Source organism: Parasteatoda tepidariorum, chromosome 1, assembly GCF_043381705.1.
Source record: "Parasteatoda tepidariorum isolate YZ-2023 chromosome 1, CAS_Ptep_4.0, whole genome shotgun sequence".
Classification (NCBI taxonomy): Eukaryota; Metazoa; Arthropoda; class Arachnida; order Araneae; family Theridiidae; genus Parasteatoda; species Parasteatoda tepidariorum.
The window spans coordinates 54,087,154-54,106,710 of record NC_092204.1 but is presented as its reverse complement, the minus strand read 5'-3'; the positions used below and the strand labels follow the sequence as shown (position 1 = coordinate 54,106,710).

The 19,557-nt window shown below is 29.2% G+C and overlaps 3 protein-coding genes across 6 annotated transcripts in view; 1 reads left to right on the top strand and 2 right to left on the bottom strand.

The window, feature by feature from the left end:
• Positions 1–3,780, bottom strand: part of LOC107438013 (BTB/POZ domain-containing protein 6-B) — a 37,710-nt gene extending 33,930 nt beyond the window's left edge. For 2 of the 4 annotated variants that reach the window (XM_071180384.1, XM_071180376.1), the window contains exon 1: positions 3,612–3,780. In XM_071180384.1, coding sequence (XP_071036485.1) covers positions 3,612–3,675 — 64 coding nt within the window. In that variant the 5' untranslated portion in view covers positions 3,676–3,780. The remainder of the gene's footprint in view (positions 1–3,611) is intronic. The other 2 variants (XM_071180379.1, XM_071180390.1) reach the window with 2 other exon arrangements.
• Positions 3,781–8,293: 4,513 nt separating this feature from the next.
• Positions 8,294–11,699, bottom strand: LOC107438016 (kanadaptin). Its single transcript, XM_016050174.4, has one exon. It carries the CDS (start codon positions 11,601–11,603, stop codon positions 9,567–9,569), a length of 2,037 nt encoding a protein of 678 aa, XP_015905660.1. The 5' UTR covers positions 11,604–11,699; the 3' UTR covers positions 8,294–9,566.
• A 51-nt stretch (positions 11,700–11,750) lies between these two features.
• On the top strand, positions 11,751–17,280 carry LOC107438002 (thioredoxin domain-containing protein 17). Its single transcript, XM_021146037.3, has 4 exons — positions 11,751–12,246; positions 12,351–12,432; positions 13,997–14,078; positions 16,762–17,280. Exons 1-4 carry the CDS (start codon positions 12,105–12,107, stop codon positions 16,825–16,827), a joined length of 372 nt encoding a protein of 123 aa, XP_021001696.1. The 5' UTR covers positions 11,751–12,104; the 3' UTR covers positions 16,828–17,280.
• The last annotated feature ends 2,277 nt before the right edge of the window (positions 17,281–19,557 follow it).

Genomic DNA, 19,557 nt, shown 5'->3' with positions numbered 1-19,557 from the left:
AAAATTCAAGTTGACTAAGTTGAAATTGGCGAACTAGTAGACTTTACAGCACTTGTTTAGAACACTCTACTTTCACTTTTGAACTGAAACCGTTTATTAAAGTTTTATTAACTATAAGTTTATTAAAGTTTCCGTTCTTATTAACGATAAGTTTATGATTATTTCACATTAATGAACAATTCATTAATCATCATCCTCCAATATTTTGGTTTTTAAATCCAATTCATGTTTGAGAAAGAAAATAATAAGTATGCGCTTTCTTAGACATTCTTATTACTCGCGATTGTGATAAATTTCTCAGCACTAGGTGGCATCATTTTGGAACAATCGTATATTCGTTTGGAATCGTATTCATTTTGGTTTAAGATCAATACAGTGAAAACTCCAGGAAAGACCACCTCTGTGTAGCGACCACTTTTGTGAGGCACGGAATTTTTTTCATAGACTTGGTGTTGAAGAAAACCTTTATGAGAAACCATCAAACCTCAGCACCAAGTGCGGAAAAGGTCAAGTAGTAGATTCAAATGTATTCAAGAAATTTGTGAGTATAGCTCTTATTTACAGAGCTCTTTTTATCGCTCTCCAAAAGAGATCAAAAAATCTCAAGCTGCATTCAGAGTACGTGCACTAAGGACGATGCTATCAATGGTTTATTTTCAGAGTTGAAAGTTAAATTATATGTAAAAAACAATTATTTTAGAAAAACTGAAAATCTCAAACAAATAAACCTTATCTCATTTTTTAAAGCAGACTAATTTTTATGATATAAAGAATGCAAACTTAAACAAAAACATAATTGTTCATTTATTTCAAATAGTTCTATCATTCATAATCGGTAAATTTGTTTTAACATAATTAGGGATCATTTTTATTGACGCTAAAATTTATTCATCGATCTGGTTTTCATGACGCTAACTCAAATTGCTTTTCCGTACCAAGAAAATTAAAATCACTTGTGAAGAATCTTGTACTTTCGATAACATTTTGAAGTCAATGAAGGTAACCTCTAAGAACGACCAACCTCCATCAACAACCATTTTACTGTGGAGCAGAGAGTGGTCGCTCCCGAGAGGTTTCAATATATCACTGAGAAGTAAGTAGTATCGCTGTATCTACCGATATCATTTTGAAAGTACTAGCTTGGTGCCGCCGGTAACAGCAGATTCATTCTCTTTGAAATTGATTTCATTTGAAACGCGTTTCAATTTCACTTTTTGAAATGCAACTTAACACTTGTTTTGACATTGTTAAGTCTAGTTTTTCTTATTTCTTTTCTAGTGAAAGACATTTTAAAAAAATCCAATTGATTAGTTTAAAAGCGCATGTTTGACTAAATGGTATGCTTCGTAAAAACAAAAACAAAATTAGAAGAAACCGAACAAAACGATAAAAATCAGGGCAGAATATTTTGTATCAGGAAAATCAGGACAAATAAAAACCCTGCGGCTTGCATCACAAAAGTGCAGAGAAAATATAGATGCATAATTTAATTAATAAAAAAGTTCCATATCTGTTGGCTATCAACCAACTTAAGTCCTCTTTTGCCTCCTACAGATTTCATGTTTTACTACCTAATATATTAAATTAATCGTAACATGTTCGATTTTTGTTTGTTTCACAAAATTATAAAATAATATCCACAAATATTTATTGTAAAATTAGTTGTAATTATTTTTAAATTGTCATTATTATTATGATTTTTAGATTATTCAATTTGATTTCCAAAATATCTTTAATAATCTGAGGAAGTTTTAGGTTGTGCCAACTGATTAAATTGTCAGTAAACAAATAAACTTAAAATGTTTTGTTCCATATATCATTTATTTCATTTTTCAGTTTTGTTAAATTTGTGCGATATTGTGATATATAAACTTGTGATGATTATATCCCAAATAAATTCGTGGATTTATTATATGTATTTAGCACGGTTCCCAGCAGATCACCGAAGTCAAGCATCACTGGCTACGGTCAGTGTGCGGGTGGGTGACCACTTGGATCAGTCTGCGTAGGGACCGAGGGTGTGCGGTATTGGTCCTCGTTAAACTGTGCTACCNAATAATTATTTTAGAAAAACTGAGAATCTCAAACAAATAAACCTCTTCTCATTTTTTAAAGCAGACTAATTTTTATGATATAAAAAATGCAAACTTAAACAAAAACATAATTGTTCATTTGTTTCAAATAGTTCTATCATTCATAATTAGTAAATTTGTTTTCACACATAATTAGGGGTCATTTTTATTGACGCTAAAATTTATTCATCGGTCTGGTTTTCCTGATGCCAGCACAAGTTGCTTTTCCACACCAAGAAAATGGCAGAAGAAAATTAAAATCGCTTGTGAAAAATCTTGTACTTTCAATAACATTTTGAAGTATATGAAGGTAACCTCTAGGAACGACCAACCTCCATTAATGACTATTTTACTGTGGAACAGAGGGTGGTTGCTCCTGAGAGGTTTCAATGTATCAAGTATCGCTGTATCTACCGATATCATTTTGAAAGCACTAGCCTGGTTCCGCCGAATCCGATTACAGCAGATTCATTCACTTTCAAATTGATTTTACTTGAAATGCGTTTCAATTTCACTTTTTGAATAGAAACTTAACACTAGTTTTGACATTGTTAAGTCTAGTTTTTCTTATTTCTTTTCTAGTGAAAGACATTTAAAAAAATTCTAAAAGCGCATGTTCGACTAAATGGTATGTTTCGAAAAAACAAAAATAAAAAAAGTTAGAAAGAACCAGGGCATCAGGGATAAAAATCAGGGCAGAATATTTTGTATTAGGAAAATCAGGACAAATAAAAACCCTACGACATGCATGATAAAAGTGCAGAGAAAATATGGCTGCATAATTTAATTAATAAAAAAGTTCCATATCTGTTAGCTATCAACCAACTTAATCCTCTTTTGCCTCCTACAAATTTCATTCTTTACGACCTAATATTTTAAATTAATCGTAATATGTTTTAGTTTTGTTTGTTTCACAAAATTATTATATAATCTCCACAAATATTTATTGTAAAATTAGTTGTAATTATTTTTAAATTGTAGTTATTATTATGATTTTCAGATTATTCAATTTGATTTCCAAAATATCTTTTATAAGCTGAGGAAGTTTTAGTTTGTGCCAGCAGATTAAATTATCAGTAATCAAATAAACTTAAAATGTTTTGTTCAATATATCATTTATTTCATTTTTCAGTTTAGTTAAACTTGTGCGATATTGTGATTTATAAACTTGTGATATGTATTTATGTAACTTCATTGAAAGTTAACAATCGTAAGCACTTGCTAAATAATTTTTTTAACAAAATATTTGTAATTTTGAATCAGATTTAAATCAACTTTTTTTTTTTATTTTACAACCAAAAGTATTTATAAGTCTGCAATTGAAACTCACGATGAGTATATAAATTCATTCAATATAAACTTTTAACTCTAATCAGCATTAGAAATTTGGTGTTGTAATTTTTCACCACCACTTTTATTCCAAATCTAAATAAAGATCTATAAATATGTATCTGATACTAAAAGTATCAGGTTTTTGGTAACTGATACTTAGTTGTATCAGTGTCGATTTATAACTTATACCAAAAAAATTATACTTACCCATCTTTATTGTATACTGGAAATTAAGCAAACCCTTAAATTTTGACTTAAAAGATACTTTCATTGCCCAACAGAATTGGAATAACAAACATAAGTTTGAGTTTTCTTTTGCATATTCATTAAACACTGCTTTCCCTGTTTCTGATTTTCTTCTTTAATTTAAATATTTTGTTCCCATTGGTTGAACCAGTTTTTCCTTATTGCAAAGCGTTTTCAGCCATTCTGTGTTTTGACACTGAGAAAGGTTCTTGTTTATACAGCTGAAACTCAAGCACGTACGGATAACTTTTCCATGGGGAGGGGGGGGGTTCAGAAATTCAAAATTAGCAAATTGAAGTGAGATTAAATTTAAAACTGGTGTCTAAACTTATGCTTTATAAATTTTTAAATAGATTAAATATTTAAAATTGATAGTTTGAAAGTTTTATAAGAATTTTAAAGAGGTTGAATATAATATATTGTGAGTACCAGATTTGCACGACTCTTTTTTTTTTTAAATTAAGTATTTGATTTATTCCAAATACATAATTTCCTGAAAAAATCATATTGATGAATTATTGTTTTAAAATATGAAACATTGGATTTTTCAAAAAATAACTTTTTTATTTCTCTTAAAGTGATTACCTTTTTAGAAATAAAAAAAAACAACTAATCATTAGTGACTAATTAATTTTTTTCTTACAATCATTATGATTTCTTACAATCATATGTTTCTTCAAATCAAAACTTTTGGGCAATTGCCGTTGCTTAAGCTCAAATTTAAATGTTAAAAATGTAGAGTTACATCTAAATTAATAAAAACATCTTACTTTTAAACTTTATATTAAAGTAAAATTTCTTTGCAACCCAATTTCAATGAAAATAATACTGACTTTAAAATAACTTATTTCATTTTATGTATTAACTTAATTTTTAATTTTTTAAATAACTCAAATATTTTAATTTTATATTACGTTAAAGTATTTAAATTAAAGCAGATTTTCAGTTGTCAACCTGCAACTTTATAATTATTATACATTTATTACTTTGTTGATCAAAAATAACTTTTTTATTTTCTTTCACAGTTATGCGCTTAAATTAACTACCTTTGTAAAATTTAAGATCCTTTTATTTTTTATGATAATTATTTTATAATAAATATTACAATGTGATGATTACAAAAACCATAGAGAGAACTAGTTTATGAAATATATTGCAACTTTAAATCTAATTCAGGTTTAGCCTTTACATACCTATACGCATACCTATTACGTTACCTACTTAGTCTTTGCATACAATTGAATTAAATATAAGCTTACCTCCAAATGAATATAACTCTTTGAAAGTGTTTTTTGAACTGATTGAAAAACTCGATTTAAAAATGATTAAATAAATAAATCATTTTAAAAAAAAGTTTATGATTCAAATGTCATCATCACCATAGTTGGCCAGACAGCCCAATGTGAGCCAATGCCTTCCTCTGAAGATTTCTCTATGACGACTTCTGATTCACCTTTGATCTCCAATTCTTTTCATGATTCAAATGTAGGAAAAAGTTATTAATAAAAATTGAATAAAAGAAAAATACGATAATATACGTAAAGAAATAGTCTACAAAATTAAAATAAAACTGTACTTAAAAGATATACTAAAGGCTCTAAAGACAACCAGAAAATTTGCACAAAATTGAGCTCATCATTTCCTGACAGTATGCGGAGAAAGTGTTCGATTTGTGAGTCAGCCTAAAAGTTAAGAAAACTCGGAGCACCCTCCATCCACTGGTTACATCTTATTTCAATCCTGAAAAGGTACCCCTAAAATTCTAGGAAAATTTCCATGTGAGGCATTTATAACCAGATTCCAACAAGTTATCTTCTCTTACACCCTATAGATATGCCACACTGTCCCTTAAAAATATAACCCATCCCATAGCTATCAAGATAATTATAAATAAAGCAGAGTATTTTGAAGCTGTGAACATTGTCCCATCGTAAAAATGAAACGGCTAACTTTGTAGTAGAGATGCTTGAGTATCGTCCAGAGTATTGCTGACTTATTATACCCCTCCCTTACCTACGCTGCTGAAACTATAGCATGTTAATTTTAGTGTCATTATTCACATTGATTTCCTTTATTCACAATTTAAATCATTGTTTCCTTTTTTAGCATTGACAACAACAAAAGCAGCAAGAAGGAATCTATGCCCAACAAACTGGAATGAATGCCATGAACTTTGTAGAAAACAAGGTCGACGAGGTGGATATTGTGCAGGAGCATGGTCAGAGAGATGCCTATGCATAATGCGCTCCAACACTGAAACTACCAACATCAGTTCTAACCTAGCATACTCAGCCTGGATGAGAATGATGAATAACAGAGGAAGTGGAAAATAACAACAAAATTCTGCAACAAAACAAACAGACAAAAATAACGAAATTGGGAAAACAATTTCCAGACATTAGAGAAAACAGTGACTAGTAATTTGCTGAAACTAAAACAATTACCAGATAAATATTATTTTATTAGTTCCACTTTTCAAAAAATGGCTTTTCTCACAGTTTATGAAGAAAAAAACAGTGATGCTAAATAAAAATAAATTTTTAAATGAAATGGATTTTTTTTTTTTTTTTGTCCTTGGTTGTTTTGAACATAATTTAAATAAAGACACTTTTTGGGCATACTGTAAAAATGTGCTATTGATATCAAAAAAAGGTATATCAGTTCCTAAATTAATTTTAATTGCAATCGTATTTTTTTTCCCCCAGAAAAGCAGGTCATGGGTAGAAAAATCATAATGAGTAAGAGAGGTATGATACAGCCTAAACAATTTTCTCAAAAAACTCTCAGTAAAAACATTTATGCATGATAGAAACGCTTTTAATCATTCAAATATCATATTTATCACGTCAAAATGTTCTGTAAATACATAACTATTTTACTTAAAACACAGTTATTGTGATGTGGCTGCTTTCTGCCCCTACATATAATGAACCAAGATTCGTTGGTCAGGATTCCATATGTTCATCTATTCGGGAATTCAAAGAAAAAGTAGAACATATTCTAGATCTATTAAAAGTAGAACATATTCTAGATCTATTTTTATTTCAATATTTCTTCATATCACCCTTTCTTATGAAGAAAATCATCTTGAAGGGAACATGTGTTTGCTGTTATCTCAAAATTGATATGTAAATGATCAGTATATTCACATTTTTAAAACTGTATAAATGTAAGATTTAGTAAAACATAAATAATTAAAATATTAGAGAAAAACCTTTATTTCCTGAGCCTACGGAGAAGGAAATCAGATTTTCAGAAATGCTCACGTTGTACCAGCAGAATCAGAGATCAAATGTGAGCTTTCATTCAGGCAACTGGCTTAGTAAGGCTCATGGTCACAATCATAAAAGTAATATTATAAATTTAGGCGAAGACCAAAAACTGAGGGTATTGTAATAGCATTATAACAGTAATTTTTTCAATTTAATGCAAAAAAATTTTATCATTTTTCTTAAATGTTGACCGGTATACAAGAATGTCAGTTTTCTGAAGTATATATATATAAACAGAGTTCTCCACAGAAACTGCTTTATTAATCTCTTAATATGTGTTTTCAGAATTAGAATCCTGATCAAAAATTTTAAAAAAAGGACACATTGGGAGGCACAAATTAATATTTAAGAAAAGAAAAAAAAAAATATTGGAATCCAGGGAAGACACTAGGCTTTCAAAATCCCGGGTCCCTGGGACCCATGACTTTTAAAAAACTGGGTCCTTTTGAAAAAAAATGGGTCCTTTACANGCGCTATAGCGCGTAAATGTCTTCCCTGGGAATCTGAAAAATTATAGTAGAGGAAAGTAAATGAAATAAACGTCAAAACAAGCTTAATTAGTATTAGATTCCGGTATTGTGATTTGTGAGATTTTGAAAGCATTTTTGATTCTTCCTTGCTAATATATTTATTTGCAACCCTCAAAGAGTTTTTATTTATATTTTTAATGATTCTAAAACTGCATATTAAAGGTGGTCTCTACAAAACACCATGTATACACACAGAGATAAACAAATCCCAGGCACTTCTTTTTCCGAAACATAAACAGATTTTCAGATTTAAAGAAACAAGCTAAACTTTTCTACAATATATGCACCATCTACAATATCTCAAACACCTCAGCAATTACATACCTTCCCTCCAACATTTCAGATAATTGTTAAATAAGTTTTCTAGCAGTTATGTTCTAAGACAGAAATTTTTAAAACAAATAGAATTTCTATCAAAACTTAAGAACATGACCATTCATCAATCAGATCTCTTATATAACTGTTTATACTATTCAGTATATGCAGAGGCGGGCAACGTTTTTGATTTATTAAAATATTAATACATATTACCTTCACTACTTCTACCAAAAATATTTTCTGAAACTATGGAAATTTTGTGGAAGGACAATCGGACAGCCAGGATTTGTGGTCCTCTGTATCACTCAAAAATGCATACATATGCACTCTCACTTCAAAAATGCATACATATGCACACATTTATAAAAGTATATTTTTACCAACATCTCTTAGAACCAAGTACTTGATGTCAAAATCAGCATATCAGTACAATTAAAAATTAAATTAACATGTTCTCTAAAAAAACAACTAAAATTTTTCAAATTAAATTTTCTTAAAACTATTAAAATAATGAAACAGAAAAGAGCAAACATAATGCCTTTAATAATCAATACAAAGATATTTTGTACTATTTTACATCTCAATTTTCACTCTCAAGAAATTTTAATTACATACAGTAAAACACGATTACAATAAAAATGTAGGGACTGGGGACATTTGATCCTAACACTTGAATTGGCTATTACACTGATTGGAATAATGTTTGATTTTCATTTATTGAATTTTATTTTTTACTAAACCTCAGTGTTTGGTCTACGATATAGATGATACAAAACACATTATCACTCATAACTATTATTGATTTCAGAAACATATACAATTTCTCAGCTAACGTTATGTCTTCAAAGTGAATGGTGGTGGTTTCAATCTCATCCATATCAAACTTAAAAAGCAGATGTTACTAACATTTTGTCAAAAACGATCTTGCACATACATGAACATTAGTAGGCATAAAATAAATTCAATGGTTTGCACAAATAAAAGCTTTTGCTAATTGTTGCATTTATATGAATAATGGAATTCTATGAGAAATACCTTTTCTTAATTTTTTGGTTTATTTACATATTCAGGAGGAAATCCAAGCAGAAACTAAAGTCATTTTAAAAAAATTGAATTTGTAAGAAGGGCCTTTTTTTCACAAGAATCAAATTTTTAAAAACGATTCCTACACAAGAATAAAATTTTAAAAAACTGCCTTTTTACAAAGTTTCCTTCATATAATTTAAGTACTAGCTGCATATACTTGTTATTTTACTAAACTCATTATTTTAGCAAATTATTGCACAGACTTATTTAGAAAAACTTTTGATATTAAATATAAAATAAAATGATGGCTAAAATTTAAAGTTTTATATAATTAAGAAATTTTCACGAAAATATTTTCTTTCCTGAAAAAAGGCAACAAAAAGTAAAAAATTGATCAATGCCATTTTATCAAAATGGGTGTATTATACCTAAATGAAAGTAAATTTTCTTAAATACGTAGTTAAATATTTTCTTTTTCACAACTTCAATGAAATAATTTTCCAGAAGTTCAGAAAAAATAACTTGTTAAATATAAGTAAATATATTAATTGTTAATACGGACTGATAATTTGTTATAGCTTTGTAATAACAAGGGTTTTATAAACAGTTTCTAACATTAAACCAAATATATTTATTGAAAATTTTCCTTATTAAGCCCAAGGCCGATTGCATAACATTTTTTTACAAGTTAATATAGCAATATATTAACCATATATATACAACCATATTAAAATTAAATATAATAATATGATATTAAATACAAAAACTTATTAATAACCATATTTGGCATTTAAATGAGTCATGCCATCTCCTGATTGGTTATTTGGAGGCATCCAAGTGCAATATTCATTAGAGTCAGTTTTATAAACATCCACTTTTGTCTTAGATAAAACGTCTCTCTTTTTAGATTTCTTTTGAATTTTGTCTTTGTTTTCTTCAACTTTTGATTTTGAATCTTCTTTCAGTAAATCTAAAGTTTTGTCAACATTAGAAATACTTTCAGCAGAGTCAGTAATACCTTTCTTGTTTTTCTTCTCTTCACTAATATCAGCTCTACTTTTAAAACTATCAATTTCCACAACATCCATTGAAGAATCTATTGATGAAATATGTTCATTGCTAAGATTGTTTGTTGCAGATGTATTTAAAATTAGTCCATATTTCGCAGGTTCCGCAGTATCATCATTTTTAGAACAAATTTCTTTATTAATATCTGGATTGGAATCCTCTTTATTTATCTGTTCCTGATTGACATTTACAGATGCTTCTTCATCTGAATCATCTTCTTCAATTTGCTCATCATCATTTTTAGGTTTGGTGTCTTCACTTTTTGTTGCAGACGGAAGCTTCAATTTCGATTGGGGCCTTTTTCCGATAAATCCCAGATTCTTTTTTAAAGCAGGCATGTTAACTGGCTTTGCAATGTTTGCAAGTTTTTCTAAATGTTCCTTTTCTTTTTCCAATTCAATTAATCTTAATTTTAACTTTCTTCTTTCAAATTTATCACTCAAAGAAGAACCGGATTCAGACAGGTTAGACATATACATGTCTAGAGTATCAATCTCTTTGGATGTCGAATCACTCGAGTCCTTAGACTCACCAACGGAAATTTTATTTTTTATATCTTCCATTTCACTCTGAATAGAAGTAAGTTTTGCTGATATGGTTTCAAAGTTATTAACCTCAACTTTTTTAGCTAATCGTTTTCTCATTTCTCTGCGTTTTTCAATCTCTCCAGTTCTATCATAAAAAGTATCTTCATCACTATCATAATAATCATTTTCTTCCCACTTCTTACGTTTCCTTTGTCGACTTTCATGATGCGATTGTCGCAGCAGTCCCAGTCGATCTAATGTCCGACAAGCTTCTAAAGCACATGCAATGACAGCTTCTTTCTTTTTACCACTAACAGAAGCTTCTACAGGTAGATAATCTCCAGTTGGATTATCAATGGGAAGGCGAATAGTACAGCAAAAAGTTCTAAATCCTTTCTCTTCTACTTTATACTCGAGTTCGTAACCTTCCCTTTCAAACCAACCACGCAAGGTTTTCTTAGGATCTTCAATATACAAATCCTCATTTGTGGCTGAAATGGCGAAAGGATTTTCAGTCATATCCTCTTCCTCAACAGCTTCTTCACCCATTCCCCAAGTACATATTTCTTCTACAGCTTCATTTACAGTATCTTTAGGTTTAGCAACTTCCACTTCTTCTTCTTCCTCTGGCCCTTGAAATATATGCAATCTTGAGCTACCTCCAAACTTCAGAATATATCCCACCTTTAATTTATAATATATTTTTGGTGAGACTTTTGACTTATTCAAAAACGTGCCGTGTGTGCTTCCTAAATCATACAAATAAAATCCTTTTGGATGTGTATCATCTCCCTTGCAATACTGAATAACAGCATGGTATCTCGAAACTGATGGATGCTCAAATACAACATCACAAACATCTAAGCGCCCGAAAACAACAAGAGATGCTTTGATGGACAAAGTTGAAATAAACGTGCCATTTTTTATTGTTTCTAAGCTGTAGTTAGGAGGAGGGTGTCCATGCCATTCAGGTTCTTCATATGGTAATGGGACATTAGATTGAGATTTTTCCCTTTTTTTGTTAGCAACTTTTGGAATATCACTGACTTCAGAAGAATCTATCAGACTTGCCGCCGCGGTATTTTGTGATGAGTCTTTGGTGGAGGCATCAGAAATAGGAATTGCAGGTTTCTTAAAAGAATCTAGTGAAGGATCTTTTAAAGGTAAAATAGGCTTTTTAAACGAATCTGCTGATTGGGAATCTTCTTCCATGATGTAAACGAAATTTTTAATAATAGAAAACTCAACAACTATTTAACTTGTTTACATTCGTTTTGATTAAAAGAGCGTTTGCCTACTTATTTCTGTCACTTTTATGACCCACGAAACCACTGCAAAATAAAATTGCATCTTGATTTTAACTTTAACCATCGGCAACTGTCAAATAGATAACATTAAAAACTGAGATTAAACTAAAACTAAACAGTTGAAGAAATTCTTATTCGTAAATTCTTGAACAGTCAGAAGTATTCAAAATGCAAATCCAACTCGATAAAACTCAAAAGTTTAAAAGATACAGCGCGAAACTATGTCACTGTAATTATGAAAACACCCATTTTTATTTATCTCTTACAGCTCATTTTAAGACCGATAAGTTTACTGACATAAGTTTGCCCAAATTATTTTTTGTATTATTCTTAATCTGAAATTTGTATCCGTTAAATTTCTAAACGCTGAATTTGGGATTTTTTAAAGTAACTAATTTTATTCAAGATGGTGAAGAGAATCAAAGTTGAAGGTTATGAAGCAGTTAAAAAAGCAATTAGTGAAAATTCCAACTCCAATGCATTATTTGTTCTATTTAGTGGATCTAAAGATGCTAATGGTCAGAGTTGGTGTCCAGATTGCGTTACAGGTATCTTACATATGTTAATATATTATAAACAGACCTGACTCTATTAAATCTATACCTAATCTGTTATAAAGTTATATATATAATATAATGTATTTTGTTTACAGCTGATCCAATTATAGAAGAAGGTTTGCAAAGTGCACCTGAAGATAGCGTTTTTATTTATTGTGGTGTAGGAAGTAGAGATTAGTAAGTGTCTATATAAAATTAATATCAATATGTAATCTATTTGATATATTTGTAAATAAAGTGGAAGTGATTTCCATGTTGGTTCCAGTGCTAGACTTGTTGCCAAGTTTTGGCTCCCAAATTATTAATGTTTTAGCCAGTGGCACGCGAGAAACTAAAGTAAACTCACAGAAACCTCTGTGCAAGCCCATATATATTTTTTACTAGTTTATTCTAAGTACAAGAGTCCCGCAGTGGACTGATCGCAAAGACACGGTTCCCAGCAGATCACCAAAGTCAAGCATTTCTGTCTTCGGTCAGTGTGCGGGTGGGTGACCACTTGGATCAGTCTGCGTAGGGACCGAGGGTGTGCGGTATTGGTCCTCGTTAAATTGTGCTACCGTGAAGTGCTTGACTTCGCGCGCAGGTTGTCGGGCTACCAAAGCGGATCAAAATTGTGATGGCATGTCTTTGGATCATCCTCCGGGATGTTTCCCAGACCGTCGCCAATAGCCCATTGTGCAGCTCTAGTGCGACGTAAATTAACAACAACCAAGTACAAGAACCATCAATTTCAAGTAATATCTACCGATAGGGATCTAATTTTGAATCAAGGTGTGGAATCGGGTGTTGGTTTGGCGATAATTTTCGCTCCGTTTCACTGGCACTCTGTTTCTAACAACAATAATATTTCTATATTTTCAGGTTATTGCAACTTTTGCCTTGGATGGCCCTAACAAAAAAAATTAGTTTATTCTACCCATAAACACCCTCACCTTATTGAGGCAGAACTAGGGGACATAAGTACAATCCACATCTATAATTTTGTTCTTTTTATTGGTAAGGGATAGAATGAAGTTAGCTATTTAAATGTTCCTTCATTCAAAACTATTGAAAATATAAAATTTTAATTATTCCAATGAGAAAGGCAGTGTTTATGTTCAAAACACGTAACAAAAATTTGATTTTACAAAATGATTTCATTAAAAGTTGGTTTTACCTTTTTATAGTATTGTAATGATTCCATACTTGCAAAGTAAATTTTATAATGCAGCTGATTTTATAATCCAGTGATTTTATTAGTGTAAGTCGATGTAAAATTAAAATTAGGTTTTTATTTTTGAATTCGGGAAAAAACAGAATTTCATGTAATAAAATCAATATTAGAATTATTTTGTGATCTCAAATAAGATAATAAAAAGACAAGCTTTCCGTAATTTAGGACTATTTTTTTAATTTTACTTAATTTAAAATAATGTGCTGAATTGTTTTACAGTTAAACTGGAAGTAGTACAAAATTATGGCATGTAGTGAATTAGCCTGGCCTGTAATGAGTTTAAAAATAAAATTATCTTATTTTGAATAATGCTATTTCACACAACATCTTGTTTAGTGTCTTTAAAAAAAAATCATGGAAAGTTCAGAACATAAAAGCACTATATGTTTTTAATTTCAATTTTATTAAATAATGTTTGATTAAAACTCCCATGCTGTATATTTTAATTAATGTACCTACTAATCTAAATAAAAATAAGTTGTATTAAATTATCTTTCATATATCCTTGTATCTGTTACTTTTTTTCAGTTGGAAAAATCCTAACAATGATTTTAGGAAAGATGAAAAATTTAAGCTGACAAGTGTCCCTACTCTAATGAAGTGGAATACTGTGAGTATTGACTGTTCATAGTTCATACACTTTTATCCTTATATTTTATTTATCTAGTTTTAAATTTTTTTTTTTGTATTACAGTGCAGAACCCGTTATCCGGAAATCAGTAAACCGGAAAACCAAGAAACCAGAACGAAATTCGATAAATTTTTCCGCCATTTTTAAAAAAAAATTTTTTTTTCCTCATAAGATTTTAGGATTTTTCTTTCTTTTTTGAAAGATGTTTACCTTACCATCATTTTGGAAATAATCATTAGTGTATTACTTCGTTTTTTCAAGATTATTACCAAATATTTTTTTTTTTTTAGTTGGGTTTAACAATAAAAAACGGCTTTTTGTAGCGATTCAGAAAACCGGAAAAATCAGTTATCCGGAATAGCGATGGTCCCGATCGTTCCGGATAATCGGTTCCCTATTGTACTATATTTTTCTAAACAAACTGTCATCATTTGCATCAGCAAAAAAATTATCTGATTACTATTTAACATTTGGATTTCATATTTAATTTTGTCATGTTACTTTCAACTTTGCAAACTACAGTATCGTAGTATGTCTGTGTAAGGCTGTAAAGTTATGTATTTGAAAAACAAGTTGCATTAATTGATAAAGGTAGTTTTAGATGTTACATTTATTGAAAATTATATCTTTGTATGTTTTTGCTTTCAAGTCTTGTTGCTTTTTTATCCTAAAATAGCATGTTTTATCTTATCTAAAACTTGTCATTGAAAATTATGACTAAACTTTAAATTAGCTTTTCAGTAAATTTGTTGTGAGAGCTATAATTCTTGGTAGTTAAAGTGTAGTGTTGATGCCAATTAGGTATAATAAAATTAAAAGAAAACTTTAAAAATGCACAATTACAACTAAAGAGCTGATTCTATATAAAAAATAAATAAAAACTTGTTACTACCCTCGAAATGGGTTTTTACTTTGAATAACACTCTGAAAAACAGAGGTGGTTTCGCATAGGCTTTCAGATACTGTTGCTTTTTTTTTATTACCCTGTTGCTTATCATGTCACTGAATTTATTTTAATGTGTATATAATTACAAAATGATCTGTAAAAATTAAAATGTTGTTTTAGTTAATTCTGCATCCTTTATCACTGTAACTTTTTCCCAGAGCTGCATTTATGCATTAAAGTTAGGCGAATTATTGTTGATTACAGTAATCAATTACTCTATAATCATGACTTATTATTTATGGGTAATCAGTTCAATTTCATCCAACCCTATTGTGAGAGATCATTAGCTCATTTCTGTGGTGTGATGCTGCTTTGAATCATTTAAACCAAATGAGCTTGTAGATTTTTTTTATTTTTTTTTTCTCTTCCTGAAATTGACTGGGAACCCTGTAAGTCAAATTAGTTATATAGGTCCTGTAAGTTATATAGGACCCTGTAAAAAATAGTCTGACTCACATATCTTGTTTCTGACCTATCACAATAAATTTTGTGTCAGAAAGCCAATACACTAATAAAATTGCTGTCTGATTGTTGAGATCTAATCTGATATTGCATTATTTTTTAGGTCTCATCGATTTTATTTTTTCAAAATTAATAACTTATCTCCTTGTGTTGTTTCTGTATTGGTGCTTTCAAAAACACATGCAAAGTTTAAAAATATGATTTTTAAATATTGTGTGTCAATAATTTTCTGTGGGAGTTAAAAAGTATTGCTGAATAATCTGTAGATTAATAGCAATGTGCAAGAACATTGCCAATCAATGTAGTCATTCAAGAGTTATTACAAATTTAAATTTATTGTTTCGATTTAAACAATAGGTTTCTGTTTCTTCAATTTTGTTCTCAAACTTTACAGTGTTGGTTGATAGAGACGTTCATGTCTGTCTGACAAATGTCTTTTACCTTCAAAATATTTTTCAGCTGCAGGAGGGAACTCTATAATGTGCCGTCCATTTGGAGTTTCTCACCTGGTAGCAGAATTTACGGAATCAGTCTGCAACACTTATCTCCATAAACTGCATGAGCACAACACCTTAATCTAACATATATGTAACAAAATTTGCAAATATTGGGAGTTTAAAATCACACAATGATGCTTAACTTTGTTTAAGAGAAAAAAAACTGATGTTTGCTCAATGTTATTCAATATATGCACTATTATAAGCACAATGATAGAATAAAAAAACTATGAAAAGGATGTGCAGATGAGGCTTAACATATTTAAAATTTCTTATAAAATTTATAACTGCAATATCCCAGATACTTTACTGCAAATTAAGCAATAACCAGAATAATGAACATTGAGGGAACTAAATCTAGGGTTTGCTTTTATAAAGCTATATTTGAGTTAGTGATTAAATAAGTATTAGAAATTAAAACATACTCTAGTTCAAATTATATTAAACAAGATGAACCATGGGTATAACTGTGAGATGAAAATGTGTTTGCTTATATGTATATATACACACAGAAATGTTTCCTTTTTCTTTTTTTCTGATTTTATTTTGAGATTAAAAATAATCTGCGAATGCTATGATGATTCGCAGTGCTTGCTACCTTACTCGAGAGTGTTTGCTACCAGGATTAAGAGAAAATATTGTTGAGAGTTCTTGAGGCATTATAAAAATTACAATTTTGTCTAAGTGCTTAAATAAGCTGATTAAAATTCTTGTTATGTTATTTGGAAAATAATATTCTGTATTTCAATTATTTCAGGCAAGAAGATTAGATGATGATCAATGTAAAAGTGCTGCTCTTGTTACTATGTTATTTGAAGATTGATTATTAATAAGTGCATTTATAGTCATCTATTACCTGTCTTCCTCTCTGTATATAAACCATTAATTATTTTTATTGTTTTATGTTAAGATATGGTGGCTATACTTTGCTTAAATCAAATTATAGTTATAAATAAATGTTTTAAAATTCTGAAGACAAAGTTACTATATTTTAAAAATAGCTGAGGAGCAGAATTATGTATTCAGTGTTCTGCAGCAATACTTTTGATAATTACTAATGCCTTGCAAGTATTGCCCAAAATTAACTCTCAACAATCAAATTATGAATTTTTTAAAACTGCAAATTTTATTTTGAAAACAAAAATTGAAAAAGGAATTCTATACTTAGTTAAATAAACAGCATCAGGAGGTCAAACAAAGATTTTTTTTGAGGCCCATTTTTGTGAAAAATTAAAATATTTTTGGGAAATGTTCTTAATCAAATAAAAAATAAAAATTTTAAAAAATGAGCTGTCAATATATTTTTTGTTTATTATCAAAAAATGTCAGGTATGTGCCACAATTTGATAAAATGCCAAAAATACTAATACCTTTTAATAAATTAAATGCAGTGAAAGAGTTGTTTTTATGAATTTAATTTTGTAAAGAAGTCATCTTTATAGATTTTAATTTTGAAAAGAGACCTTTTTGTTGAATTTTGTCTTTTTTTTGCCTGGATCAGCCCCTGAGCTTGTAAAATTTTCATTGTGAATTGCACCTTAATTATTATGTAGTGACGTGTACGCAAATACTTCTGAGACATATATTGTTCTGCTATGTACTTCTTAGTTTTAAGCACTTTATGCTTTACTTTCTGTTTAACAACTAATTATTATTATTATTTAAGAAAATATATAATTCAGTACCCTTTGAACATGTCACTCTTATAAAGTAACAATAAGAAATTCAATGTAATGAAAGTCATTGTAAAGTAATACAAACAATGTACAAGTAAAACTAGTTATGTAAATGTCAATAATAAACTGCTCATATTTATTTATAAAAATAACAAATATTTATTTCTTTAAAATTGTTTTTAATTTGTATGACTGTCCCTGAGAAGCAGTTCAGGTGTTATGATGTAAAATATATGGGCTACTTAACAATACTAACTAAAAACTTTGTTCTAATTTTATTAATTTTAGATTGATATTTATGTTGACATACATCATTAATAATTCTTTTAAACTAATAGAAAAATAAATACAAATGTGTGTTGTTGCTTATAGTTACTGAATGTTATTAATAATTTAGATATAAATGTTCTAAAGACTTATAATTTAGAGTTGCCAAAGAATAGAATAAAGGAAATTATTTGGAAATAAACCAACCTCCATAGCATCAACTAAATGTTTCCTTTTAAAATTAATAGATGGCTCCACCCTATCTAGAGTAAACTAGAAACTTTGAGAGAGATATTGCTGTGACATTATAGGGGAGTGTCCTTATAGTATTATTTGTCTAAATAGTATTTATTGGACAAAAAAATGATGCTTAGTATATCTGGATTGTCTTTTTTTTAGTAATAATAATGTTTAAAAAAAAATTCGTGTGATAAATATGTTGTTAATGTGTATAGATGCGTTTAAATCATCTGTTGTTCATTTCCATGCACTGTAATATTAAAAAGTTTGGAAATGGATAGATTTGATTCCTGGTGCTTCATCATATAATTCTGGCAATAGATATTAAAATGCCATTTATTTTTTAAAATCTATTCAAGGCAAAATAAGATTACTCTTATTGCAGAACAGTTTGTAACTATGTCTTGGAATTTCTTTGTGGTAATCTTTTTGTAAAAAAAAAAAAAAAGCTTATGTCTTTGGAAATAATACTTCATTCCTTGAAACTGTGCTTTCAAACAATCATTGCCTTAATAGTGAACTTTTTTTATTTATTTCATTATAAATATCTTTCTGTATATTTTATCTTACTTCTATTTATAAAATTTAACATCTTAGTTGTTCAAGTTATTTTAAAGAAATTAATAAATGTTAATTGAATGAAAAATATAATTTCAATTATTTGTGTAAATTATAGAGAGAGTTATTAGGTACCTATACAACCAAATTTTTACTTAATCATTGTTCTCAATATTTCCCACAATATGTTCATAAAACTAGAAATAAAACTTCCATTCCATTATTCAGACCTGCCAACTCTCCTGCTTTTAGCAGGAGTCTCCTGCTTTTGTCTCAAATCTTCGCCCTCAGGCCTTCAGTGTGTTTTCTCCTGCTTTTTTCTATTTAGTGCAAGATAGAGTAAAAAAACAACAATTTGTGCAATTTCCTTCCCAACTTGTGCTTCAGATCATGCTGGGCATTTATTTAGAAAAACTTTGCCCCGTAACATCACTAAAAATTATGGTGAGTGTGAACCAAAACAGCAGCAATAACCAATGAAATGGCAAAATCGGAGATATCTTGGACACCATTAGGCAAAATGTTTTTTTACTTTCTATAGATGCCAGTTTTTTTTTAAAAATAATGCTAAATCAGCAACATCTGCAGTTTTAAAACAGTAGCAGTTAAAAAAAAAATTAAGAAATGCATTTATAAAGTATTGTATTCATTATTGACATATTTTGTTAGTTTTGAACTTCTTCCTAAATTTGAAAAAATCAAAAGATATGTTTTAATATAATTCTATAAAACCTTATATTTTATAGTAAGAACACGTATCTTTATTAGTCAGTGTCAGAATCTTATTGTGGTCTATTTTATGTAATGTAAAT